The following is a 13,169-nucleotide window of genomic DNA, read 5'->3' on the forward strand; positions in this document are numbered from 1 at the left end:
TCTCAGCCTAATCTACCTCACTGGGTTGTTGTGAGGCTACAACGGAAAAAGAGGAGAACAGTGTAAACTGCTCTGGGCCTCCACTGGGGGGGGAAAGGAGGGTTACAAATGAATTAAATAAGCTGAAGATGGGGGCAGATTGATAGGAAGGAGAGAAGGAAGAAGGGAAAGGGGAGAAGACACGGGGGCTGCCAGCAAGAGGACAAGTTAAAATAAAATCCTGAATTCAGGATGTTAGAACAGTTTAAAGTGGACCATAAGAACTCTAACTGGGCATTGGGGGGGGGAATACATTATCCTTATACTAATACCCAAGTGGCCCCATCTGTGCGGATATCTAAATCCGCGCTCCGGGGCCACCTGGGGGGCAGGGAGATTTTTGGGCACACGTGGGGCGGTCACCACGTGTGCACAAAAATCCGACCTGGAAAAAAAAATCTCGGGGGGATGTTTAAATCCCCCCGAAACTGGCAGAGCATCCCCTGCGCATGCACAGGGGACGCCGCCTCCGCCTCACAGCCGCTTGGGAGGGAGCCCGCCCGCCTCGCTCCAGAGGCACACCGGCAAGAGTCCGCGGGGAAAACCGGCGGACCCCCGCCGCGCCCGCCCCACCGGGGCCAAAGGGAGAGAGAGAGAGAGGGAGGGAGGGGAAGGGGCCTCTCTCACCGCAGCCGCGCAGCAGCCTGCAAAACGGAGCCTCGCCCACAGAGCCTGGACAGCCCCCGGCAAGGAAGAGGGAGGAGGAGCCCGCCCACCCGCCAGCCAGCGCCGAGAAGGGAGCCCAGGGCCGGGGGCGCCTCAGTTGGCCGGGGAGGAGGGGGGACCCGGACCGTCGCGGGCTGAGCGCGCTGGGGGGACCTGCGTCAGGGAGGGGGGCAGCGAGGGGGCCGCCGCCGGCTGGTAGTTCAAGCGGGAGAGGCGTTGCCCTGTTGCCTCAGCCCTGCCGCACGATTCCTGACACCACCACGATCGCTCTGCCTCCCCCCCCCGCGAGTATCGCGGGTCCACCTCTTGTTATATATATTTGCAGTGCTGTTCCCCCCATCAGCCCACTGACTTCAACAGACTTAAAGGAGTAAAATTGCTTAGGACAGCACTGTGAAGACTACCTTTCCCTCCCGGATTTTAAAGCTATTTTCTTTTAAATAAATGAGTGTTTTTCTTTTTAGAACAGCCTAGACATTTGGAGAACTAGTTGTATCTAAAACAATGAGTCCATGGCACAGCCAAACAAGCCAGGGGTATAGGAATAAATGCAAGCTCATTTCACAAGTTGGAGCCATATCATATGATCTTCAAGGATTTGCCTTTTTCTTTACCACACTGCCTCTCAGTATGTAGATGCAGCAACAAAACAAAAACGGGGAGAAAAATGAACCTTGTAATTAAACCACAAAAGTGACGGCAACCCGTCCATGGAAGAGGACCATTATATTTAAACTGGCTGAAACCTGTGTGAAAATGGCAGGACACTGCATGATCCCAAGTAGTTGCCTATGATCATTGCAAGACCATCCTGACTTCCTGTTGCCCCAACCACCCTTTGGTATAACAAAGGTCTAAGAGGGCTATCTGGCAGATGCTCCTGGCTGCTTCATCTCTTTCTGGGGAAAAAGGGGAAACAACCAAAGTTACAGTGTTTTCCTGCACTTGCCACAGGGTGGACATTTATAAAGCAGGCCCTCTGTCCCAGTTGTACAATGGGACACAAAAAAACCCTCTTTTAATGTCACTGCCACAGCTTTTAAGAACTACAGCTGTGAGCCACAGGGGCATTTGCTTGTGTGCCTCTGAATTGTGTGCCCCTTGATCAAAAGCAGTTAAGGGAAACCCCACATGTGAACTGCCACCAATTTCCCTTTACAGAGCTCAGACTCCCAATCCCCGAAACTACTTTTTGAATTCAGGGGAGTTTAAAAAAACATTTGGGATGGCAGAGTGGCTGTGAGGGTCAAGCTGCTGAAATGGCAAAACCAGCCGGGTGCGCATATAACCTTTGCAGTGTGTTCCAGCATGATAATACGGCAAACATTCTATAGATCTGTAACATGGAAAGCATGCAGAAAAAGCCAATGCAAGGGGGAATTCTCCCAGTCTGTACACACTATTGGTGGAGACAGATCTTTGATACAAGCAACTGAATGGATGAATGGTGCAAACTGGTAAACAGGAGACAGCTAAAACACATGGTGATTTCATTAGAAATCCCAATAAACAGGCATCTATCTTCATTCATTCATTCATTCATTCATTCATTCATTCATTCTATTTTTAACCTGCATCCTCTCCACAGCAGAGAACTTGGGGCTGTTCACAGCACACACAAACAAACCATTAAAACCTGACTAGATAATAAAAGCTATAAATACAAATACAGCAAAAACAGAATTCTGATTAAAACCAACTGGTCATCAAGAAGAAATCTAGACAACCAGCCAGCACGTCCATTCTCTTGGTTAATCAAATGCCGCATAAAACGAGGCAGCCTCGTGTGCCCTATGGAACCCTAACACACCCCACAGGGCACGAGCCTCCTCAGGAAGCTGGTTCCAGAGGGCAGGGCAGCCACTGAGAAGGCCTTTGCCCCAGAGAATGACAAATAGGCTATCAGTGGACCAGGCACCTGCAGCACGCCCTGTGAGGATGAAGACTGAAGGGGGTGGGGAGGTCATTATTTCCGTAACAAAATCGCAGATGTGACGGATGACTAGCGGTTTGCTCGCCAAAGTGTTTGGTTTTGATGTGGGAAACTGAAGTTTAAAGCTTACCTGCTTGGCTAAGTCAGTCAGTAAGTGGCCATGGGCATCTCGTTTTCTCTTAGCTTAACCCTATCTTGCAGCATGACTGTAAGATAAAATGCAGCGTTGAGATCCTTGGGGGAAGGAAAGGCAGGACCCCGATAGAGTAAGTACACAAAGCCCTAGAAAATCAATGCTTTATTCATGCAACAACTTGCGGACTACAACCAGAAACGAAATAAGTCAGTCATTAGGAAAAGGGTAAGTGAGGAACACCCCCCCACACACACCTGACTGCATTCTTAATTTGATTTAGAAAGCTTCCAGCAGAGAAGAAACTCATTTCAGAAAGTGAAAGGAGCCAGTTAAAAATCAACACAACAGATACAGCATTTTAGTTTTTGTTGTTGTTGTTCAGTCGCACAGTCGAGTCCGAGTTCCCCCCCCCTTTGATGCTTGTGAGGAGTCTTTTATGAGGCAGTAGCTGCAACCTACATAAATCACCCACGTGATAATAAAGGAACTTGGTGCGCAGACGAAACTTTCTCTGAAGATCTCTCTGCTATAGAGGAACATTCAAAGAGAGTTCCGCCTCTGCTGGTCATGCCTTGATGCGGAAGTGATTTACTTGGATTGCTGTCAGTACCTACAAGTGGATGGGAACAGGCACCAATTCTCTTTTGCGTTCATTGAACTCCAAAAGTACAAAAGCCTTCCGGACCAGAAGAGGGAGAAATCTAAAACGCATCTCTCTTCATTTTTTTTCCATAGGAAACTAATTGAGTTGGTCTCATCCGCAGCCACACAGCTGTTTCAACAGCCTGTCTTTCTACAGAGACCTTTTACCCTCCAGTTAAAATAAATGCACGTGGCAAAATGCTCAAGTCCTTAGCGATGTACGGGCCTTATCGAGTATTTCTTTTTTGATCTTGGGGTAATTTGGATGTGCTGCTAAAACCTGTGTAAAGAAATAATATCTACAGTAAAAAAGCTATGAAGTTTCCCCTCATAATCTAAAGCGGACAGACATTTGACAGCAGAAAGGAGGTATATCTACAATTATGTAACGACCGCCATTCTATGTACCCCAAACATGCCATCACAGAAGATAAATATGCAGGATTATGTTAGATCTAACTCTTTCATATTCATTTGTACCACACGAGGAAAAACCTTTATTCAAACAGTATCACCCAAATACATGCAAATGCAGTGCTCAAAGTAAGCAGCAATCTGTGGTTATTTTTATGCTGCACTTTGACTATTTCAAGCAAGCCACACACTACTACTGATGAATATTTTCGCACATGTTATTATAGCTTACCTTGTGACAAATGTTGATTGCATCAACGTATCTTTTTGCTTTCAGGTAATTAAATGCCAGCTTGAAGCCTGTAAAAACAGGAGGTCACTTATTATGAGTTGGATCTCGCAATTTTTTACACTTTTACACTCTCTGTCATCTAATTCCCCTCCTTACCGCAGCCATGGACCCAAATGACTCTGTCCTTGCAGATCCCCTGGTCCCCACAGCATAGCCTTTTTGTCTCCTCCTTTTGTTTCACTAGTAGGAAAACCGCTTGGACCCAGCCCCATGAGGAGTTTTTTTGGGGGAAGCGGGATTCCCCCTCCTCCCAACAAGTCAAGCTGAGTCATGTCAGCCTCGCAGGGCTGTTCAGAAGTGGTTCTTCCGTTGCCTGCCTTTGCATCAGGACCCTGGTATTCCTTGGAGGTCTCCCATCCAAATACTAGACAGGGCTGACCCTGCTTAGCTTCTGAGATCTGATAAGGGGGGAACAGGAGAAAGGTTTTGTATGGATGCAACTTTATGTCTGCAAATCAGATTAGTATTTTTCATGAGCCGAGAGAGCTTGCAGATATAATAAGTATTTCTAATATATAATGAATTTAAATGATGGCAAATGGGGGGGGGGAAGCTAACATGAGAATGAAAACGGACAGCTTGTTAGCTGTAATTTCCTGGGACTTGCCTCTGCCTCAAATACAGTCTATTTCTCTGTCTCGGACCACAGCATTACTTCTCAAGCTAGCGATGCAGTGTTATCCCGATCTGCTGTGCAGGAGAGTGAATGCCAAGCAGCACCTTTCACAAACACACAAAAGTTTCTGCCTGTATTTAATTTGGCTAAAAGGACAAGCTTTCTATCATGATCTCATAGCTAGCGAAGACAAGCAGGAACCTATAAAAAATTCTATGGAGAGGAGAGGTGGTGAGGGGACGCCATGGAGAAAATTCTTCTTCATTCTACCCACCTTCTACATGCCCCACTTCTGCTTCTGGTTCACTAGAGTTGTGAAGAAAAGCTTCAGTTCCTCTCACCTGAGCACCTAGGATGAGCACAGCGTGCTGGATCCCCTCAGGATGGGTCCCATAGAAAATTCCTCTCTGCTTGGGCTAGGAAAAGCCCGAATCCAGCACAAGGGCTGTGATCTTCTACAAGACCACCACTAAAGCCCTTCTCTTCTGTTCCAGGTGAGGAACACCTGCCTTCATCAGAGGAACTGCAGCAGCAGCAGTAACATCCCCAGAACCAACATCATAGCCTTTCTACTCAAGCACCACGTTTCCCAGCTCTGGAAAACAGGGCTGCAGAACAGTCAGTCCTGTCCCCACAGCGGCTTCAGGGAAAGACAGGCGCACGTAAGTGACTTTGCCACTTGAGCCACAAAGAAGGAGGGGATTGTCTTGCATCAGGGGAGGAACACCGCAATTCACGTTCCATCCCCTGATCTTACTTCAACAATGGTGTGAGGCCAGGCTGAGGAGGAGGAGGAAGAGAACGAGAAGAAGAAAAAGAGAAATAAGAGGAGTTGGGTTTATACCCCACCCTTCACTCAGAGCAGCTTACAATCACCATGCCAGTTTGGTGTAGAACCGGGTTTGATTCCCCACTCCTCCACTTGCACCTGGCTGGATGACCTTGGGCAAGCCGTAGTTCTGGCACAGCTGTTCTTGAAAAACAGCAGTTTCTGTCAAGAGCTCTCTCAGCCCCACCTACCTCACAGTGTGTCTGTTGTGGGGAGGGGAAGGGGAAGGAGTTTGTAAGCCGCTCTGAGACACCTTTGGGTAGTGAAGGGCGGGGTATAAATCCAATCTCTTTTTCTTCTCTCCCCACAACAGACACCTTGTGAGGCAGGTGTGGCTGAGAGAGCCGAGAGAGCTGCTCTTGGGGTAACAGCTCTGGGAGAACTGTGACTGACTCAAGGTCATCCAGCTGGCTTCATGCGGAGGAGTGGGGAATCAAACCCAGTTCCCCAGAGTAGAGTCCACCACTCTTAACCACTACACCAAATTTCCCTTCTCTTCCCTTTGGTCCCCAAAGCCATTGTGGAGACTTGTGCTCGGCTAAAGGGGAGAGGATCCAAAGGAAGGAGGGGAATTGGATATAAGGGATGCGTGTCAGAGGCCAGTTTTTCCTCCTACAATCCTTTAAACCGTGAAAGGCTCATCCCTCACAAGTTAGATGACTGTAGAGGGGGAACTGGAGTTCTAAGGATGCACACTCGAGGGTTTGCTTCCTCTGAGGTCACTTGCTGCTTCAGAATCAAGCAGCTTCCCTTCACCCCAGACCTGGCCAACAAAGAGTTCGTGCCAGCATGCTGCTCTCTGCTGTCAATGCTGAGGGCTCTTTTTGTAGCAGGAACTCCTTTGCATATTAGGCCACACACCCCTAATGTAGCCAATCCTCCAAGAGCTTACAGAGGTCTTCTTACAGGAGCTACTGTAAGCTCTTGGAGGATTGGCTACATTAGGGGTGTGTCGCTTAATATGCAAATGAGTACCTGCTACCAAAAAGAGCCCTGCGAATGCTCCATTGGCCCTTGTTGGCCTGCAGTGAGGCAGCAAGTCATCTCCAAAATGCAGGTTTTACTGCATTTGTTGGGGGGTCTTCCCCATTTCCAGGGACCAACTCCCACCGTCCCCTCCCTCCCAGTTTGGTACCCAGTTGTGATTCTACTTTAAGGCACCCCCCCTCATTGTAACTTAAGATAAAACAACTTGTCTATGTAACCAAACCCCAGGGTGCCAAGCTAGCAGGAAGGTTCCACAATGGGGTTGGTGGACATCACATCCTGGAGAGACTTCCCAGGTGTGGCATCTCTGATTGCTAGACAATTTAGCACTGTGACCTGTGAACAGGCCTTCTCATGCCCACTGATTGGCTATGTAGCTACACGTGAGCGGATGAAGAGGGAGGAGCCCCGATTTCCAGGTGAAAAATAATCCAGTGGTGGACTCTGGCAACAGGTTTCAAATTTCTGTATAAAGGAACCCCAGTCCACTGTTCTGTTCCTGACCACTGTGAGCAGAAGCCCTGACACTCCACCAGATATAAGGTCCCTTTAGGCATGTAGAGTGGTACTAGCTGGTAGTTTGTATGTTATGCTTTCTGTTCTCCATTTTCCCCTTTGGGGATTAAAACTGAGACAGCCGATTCTCACAGTTAGATCTGGGCTTATTCCACCCCCCAAATAAATGTAACTTTTTTTTACTCTGAGTGTTTTGATGTCAGACATACAAGGCCAGCTACTCAGAACAACAGAGGAAGGGTTCATCTCTCCTGTTTGTTCCAGAAGCAGTTAACAGGTGGCAGTACAGACCGCTGCTTCAGTTAACCCTTTCTGTACCTAATGGCAACTGTCAGACACCATGTTTCTTTGGGGGGGGGGAATCTCTCCAGTTCCTTTTTACCCTTCATCCAGCCCTGAGGGAAAGGTCAGTCCCCCACGTTACCATATTTTCATGTTAGGATATCCTATGCTCATTCTACTAATGATGGAATTATCCCAAACAGCAGTCTCATCCATACCAGAGTCCTTCTGTCAGGTCCCGTAGCCTGATATTTATACGGACAAGCTACACTTTGCAGTGTTCCTGGGTTTTGTTTTTAAGTGTTGTTGGCTACTTTTAGACAAGTGCATTCAAGTAATTACTGTTTGACAGTCTTAAGGGGCACATCCAGCTAACCTCATCTTGACACAGGGGCAAACAAGGATTTAAAGAACTACACCGTTCCTGCCTGCCAGGAATGCTTTCAGAGAGTCCTCCTCTGGCACCACATAATATATATTTGGCAAATATTTTCTGGGAAATGAGGAGCAGTCCAACCAATAAAATGGCAGAAGCACCGCATATGAACCTACCTATCGTGGGACTTGTTTGGTTCCCATATTTCCAGGCCATCTCATAGTTTACAGCCGCATCCTTGTATGCTTGTTCCTTCTCCATTATGTACCCCATATATTCATAAGCTTTGCAGCAGGACTGAAAAACAAAAAAGAATTTTCCGGCATCAAATGAACTTTACATTACAAAAACGGTCTTAATTCATTTGCCTTCTGTTCAGACATCATGAAGGAACCAGAGCTTGTTGGTAATAAACACAAACCTCATTAATCGTTCCCTTTCCTCACATATCAGGCCTGGATCATCAACGTTTTCTACTCATTACAGTTCGCTGTCCTGTCTCAACGTGGGTGTTTTTTTAAAAAAATCTCAGGTTAGTTTCTATTCTAGTAACCAGGATTCTTAAAACAGTTTAATCACGGTTAAGAATCGTGACCACTGGGACAGAAATAAACCTGTCAGTTATGGTGCTCACATTTTGGATGTTGCAACTAAATGGAGTTGCTCAAAGACTTGTGTTCTTTCGGTCTCCTTAAGCAAGAGGCCCCTGTGTTTCTACAGGTTCTCACCCCGGTTCAAACTCATCAAAGCATTAACCAAAGCCTGCAACGGAACCCCACCTGGAGGCTTCACGTCCATGCCAGCTGCCACCAGATGTCTCCAAATCTGTGCTCTCAGACTCAACCCTGAGTCTCCATGGCCTGAAGCCTTCCAACTTCAATTTTGGTGTGCTGCGTGAGGTGAGGGAGGGAATGTGCAAGCCCACCAACTAATCAGGTTCACCCCCATCGACTCTATTTGCTCATGATTATTTGCAGAAAGTAAGTCATGCCAGCCACATGACCACGGAAACGTCTTCAGACAGCGCTGACTCTTCGGCTTGGAAACGGAGATGAGCACTGCACCCTAGAGTCGGATTCGACTGACTTTACCAAACTAACTTTACCAAACTTTTAGCAAACTAAAAAATTGTAGACCCTTTCATGAATGGCATTGCATGGAAATGGAAGGCTGCAAATCACTACCCATGTTGCTGCTCACCACGCTAGGATTCCTAAGGACCACAAGTCAACTGGAAAATAAAAAGGCGGGACTGTATGGATAGTGACCCCCATTTGCCACCCTTGAGTTGCAGTCTCGCACGGCTTATGGAACCCAATGGCTCCGAGTGCCATAAACTCAGTCCCATTTAATTAAAAGTCTCAAGGGGTAGAGATGAGAGCCTGCTTTTTCGGCTTGTCCGTTACCCTGTTATGATGAAGGCACCGCTTTAACAACTCGCTTGCCATATCATATTTTGCAGACTGAATGTAAATATCAGCAAGTAGAAGCCAACTTTTCTCAAACTCTTCCGCATCGATGGGATTCCAGTTCATTTTCGAAATGCGCTTCAGCTGGTTTCTGGCCCGTGGAGTTTGCTTCAAGATCATGTGTGCTGTGGCCATTCCCAAAAGGGCAGGGACGTGATCCTTCTGTGACAAACATCAGAGGACACAACTCAAGATGGGAATTCGTAACCCGTTAGGAAGCATCCATGTTTGCAGAAAGTTGCATTTCACACTGATCAAGACACATGTCATTCCAGTCCCAGAAACTGGATAATACAACAATGTTCACAAACTCCTCTAGTCCCCTGTGCAACACCAAGGTAAAAACAAGGCGTTGTGTACCAAATTCCGTTTCTGGTGTTAGGGAGAGCTCCACCGAATCCAGCAGCAAGGTTGGGACAAGTACCGTGCCTGCTGAGTGCTCTGCCGCATTATCTTGGATGTGCATCTAAGGAGGTTTAGTATCGATGGATTCTCTTTCATCCAGTGGTGTCTGTGTAGTACAAGCCATTCAAGCACAGAAGCGCTTTTCTGCACAAATCATCCCCACTGGGTTGAGCTATATTGTACTGCACTGCACATTGTATTACACAGAAATCAGTGTTGCTCTGGATTGCAACCTTAGTATTATAGCCCCTTTATTTTTTATTACGTATGTATGTATGTATGTATGTATGTATGTATGTATGTATGTATTAAATCAGATTTATTAGGCCGCCCTTCCCTGCTCAAGGTGGCTTCCAAGAGAACAAATACAATAAATAATGTAGTTAAAACCAATGTTAAAATGCCTACATCAGCAAATAAAACAATACACTTCCCAAGATGGCGGAAGAAAGATTTAAAATTCCACAAGCCACCTAGGGGTGGTGGTATTGTGTGTGTGAGAGTGCCAAAGTGTGTGAGTGTGTGAGAGAGCCCCAGAAAGTTCTTATTCCCAGAGCATAATGCTCTTCTGGGGGCATACTAAGAGAGGTGACCCCGAAGGCAGGGCTTCTTTCTAGGGGAACGAGTCGGAACTGAGTTCCGGAACCTTTTCAACAAAATTCTTAGAAAGATTTAAAATTCCACAAGCCACCTAGGGGTGGTGGTATTGTGTGTGTGAGAGTGCCAAAGTTTATACTGTCCCGTCACTATCCTCAACCAAATTTCTGGCAGAATATCTCTGCCCTGTGTGCCCTGCGTAAAGATAGTAAATCCCGCAGAGAGTTCCACCAGGTGGGGGCCAGCCCCCCCCAGAGAGTTCTTATTCCCAGAGCATAATGCTCTTCTGGGGGCATACTAAGAGAGGTGACCCCGAAGGCAGGGCTTCTTTCTAGGGGAACGAGTCGGAACTGAGTTCCGGAACCTTTTCAACAAAATTCTTTTAAAAATGTTTAAAAGTTCATGAGTTTTCAGTATACAGACTGAAAACTTCATTTCTCTCTTGAGAGTCCCGGCACCTCTTTTTCCAAAAAAGCCCTGAGTGAAGATGTGTGGGTCCCTGACTGCTAAGGACCTTGAAGGTCAGAACCAAAACCTTGAACCTGATCCAGTGATCCACTGGATCATAACCTGCTTCCCCCCCCCAATGAAGACCCAAAGTAGCTTACATCGTTCTCCTCTCCCATTAGTATTTTTACATCCAGGCATTTTAGCGTCATTACTTACTATGTTTTATGCTCTTTGTGTCTGATTGTAATGGCCTTTGGCTGTACACAATACATGCTATTTGTACCATTTTATCCATACAACAACCTAATGAAGTAGTTTAGGCTAGAATGACGGGCCCAAGGTCACTCGGCAAGCTTCCATTGCAGTCCGGGGACTCAAACCTGGGTCTCCCACCTCTTAGCCCAAAACACTATCTGACAACACGTTGGCTCTTCCTTTAATGAGTAAAAGAGTATACTTAAAAAATAAAGGTGTTACATAAAATGACTGTATTGTTTTAAGATAAGATGTATACATAAACATGGAGTTTCTACAGCAGACACTCTCCCCCCACCTCCAGCCTAAGTGCTGGGCCCAACACGGCCGGAGTGGCTCTTCCCCCCATCCCTGCACCATCTGCACCAGAGTAGAAAAGAAATCTCGCTAGCACCTGTCACTTGACAAGAAATGAATGCCTGCAATTATGTTCCTTTCACACAATACTTTCTGCAACTTTACCCTGTCTCACACACGAGCAACCTATTTGTGTAAGCTGGGAATTCATGTATCTCAGCCATGGCAACAGGAGCTCCCAACATACCTAGCAAATCATGGAAGTGGTTGCAACCACAATGTATATAAATTCCCAGATCACACATTTGAGCGCCTAAGAAGGCTTCCTGCACAAAAGGAAAACAGTGGAGGCAAGTCACACACACACTGGGAGGGTGATGATCCCTAGCATTTAACACTGTTCCATTTGCTCTCAAGCACCTCTCTGAGAATCATTTTTTTCCTTGCCATAAAATGACACTGTGCAAATGGGTATTTCATGAGTTCTGCTTCTGAAGCTAGGGACAAGGCAAGCCGGGCATGGCTCTGCTGGTGCGTCAGGGATCTAATACCCCTCTAAGCTTCTAACAGAGTAATGTTTTCAACCACCCACCTCGGCAACCACGACTTCCGTGAAGGCGTTCAGGGCTCGCTCCACGTTTGATTTCTGTTTGGTTGCCATAAGACAGTAATTTTCCACAATGCGAAGCTGTACCTGCCCTTGGAGCGTTTGGGGCTTTAATTCATTTAGGAGCTTTTCTGCTGTTCTCACTGCTAGCTGCACAGACTCCTGCTTCTCTGTGGAATTGCTAAACAGAAGGGAAAGCATCACCATCCAAGACTGGTATTTCAGAACTTCTGCTTACCTGCTGCTCAGCTTTTAAAACGACGCTATGCAAAAATGGGTACTTAAAACATGTTTTCCTTGTAAAGCTATTGCACAACCAGGCTTCCAATACATTTCTCTGCAGGTACCTCAACTGTAAAACAAGGCCCCAGAAAGCTCTCAGCCTTGAGGCCCTTCCGTTTATACTGCAGATGTCATGGATTTCTTCTCCATCGGTTGTTTTTCTAAGACCGAGTTACCAGTCTGGCTCCTGTTATTTTTCTTTCATTGAAGTGAAGACCGTGCAGTGATGGTACACGAGGGACCTGATTTCAGGCTTGCAGGAGGGTGGGGGAAGAGGTGGGGTTCAAAGGCCTGCTTTTGGATAGATTCAAAATTTTAATTGTCAAAAGGCAGTGAATTAGGTGACTCTGTTGTGGTCACCTTTTCACATGGCATAAAAGGACGCTCACAAGGAGTCATTTTGGATAGTCTAAAGGGGAGAGAGGGAGAAGACTGGCTTCTCCTGTCAGAGAGATGGGTGCCGAAGTGCTATGTAATGTCTGAACATGGCGTTCAGTCAAAAAGGAAAGGCGAGTCAATCTGCAAATCCTATGCTGTCTTTCTCCCTTTCCTTCAAAGGACTGCACAAAATCCATGGCCTTTTGAATAACAATATCACAAGAGCACTGCAGGATCAAATCAGGGCTCCATCTAGTCCAGCATCCTGATTCACACAGTGGCCAACCAGTTGCCCCCAGGGGGCCAATGGACAGGGCTTCTATGTTCTAGGTTGCTCTCTCTTTTTTTTTTTGCAATCATGTCACATGTGACTTATGGTGACCCCATGGGGATTTCAAGGCAAGAGACATTTAGAGGCATTTTGCCATTTGCCTGTGTCATGACTGTGAACTTCCTTGGCGGTTGCCCATCCAAATACTGGGCAGGGTAAACCCTGCTTAGCTTCCGAGAGCTGACAAGATCAGGCTAGCCTGGGCTATCCAGGTTAGGGCACGTTCTAGCACTACGGGAGATAATGGTCACTGTCAGAGTGTAGTGAAAAACGCAAAATGAAAATTGTAGTCACCTAACTAGATTCCTTCACGTGACACCTTCCTTAGCAACACAGCTATCTAACAATGTAAATGAAGCCCAGCATTTTG

The 13,169-nt window shown here is 46.7% G+C and overlaps 1 protein-coding gene across 1 annotated transcript in view; it reads right to left on the minus strand.

Annotated features, from left to right (window-relative positions):
• Positions 1 to 2,960: 2,960 nt before the first annotated feature.
• Positions 2,961 to 13,169, minus strand: part of TTC21B (tetratricopeptide repeat domain 21B) — a 70,517-nt gene continuing 60,308 nt past the window's right edge. The window contains exons 26-30 of the mRNA XM_015416149.1: positions 11,794 to 11,989; positions 9,135 to 9,359; positions 7,905 to 8,025; positions 4,063 to 4,130; positions 2,961 to 3,696 (exon numbers count right to left, since the gene is read on the minus strand). Of these exons, the coding sequence (XP_015271635.1) occupies positions 3,619 to 3,696; positions 4,063 to 4,130; positions 7,905 to 8,025; positions 9,135 to 9,359; positions 11,794 to 11,989 (688 nt within the window). The 3' untranslated portion in view covers positions 2,961 to 3,618. The remainder of the gene's footprint in view (positions 3,697 to 4,062; positions 4,131 to 7,904; positions 8,026 to 9,134; positions 9,360 to 11,793; positions 11,990 to 13,169) is intronic.

Source organism: Gekko japonicus, unplaced genomic scaffold (assembly GCF_001447785.1).
Source record: "Gekko japonicus isolate JY-2015 unplaced genomic scaffold, Gekko_japonicus_V1.1 scaffold445, whole genome shotgun sequence".
In the NCBI taxonomy this organism is placed as follows: domain Eukaryota; kingdom Metazoa; phylum Chordata; class Lepidosauria; order Squamata; family Gekkonidae; genus Gekko; species Gekko japonicus.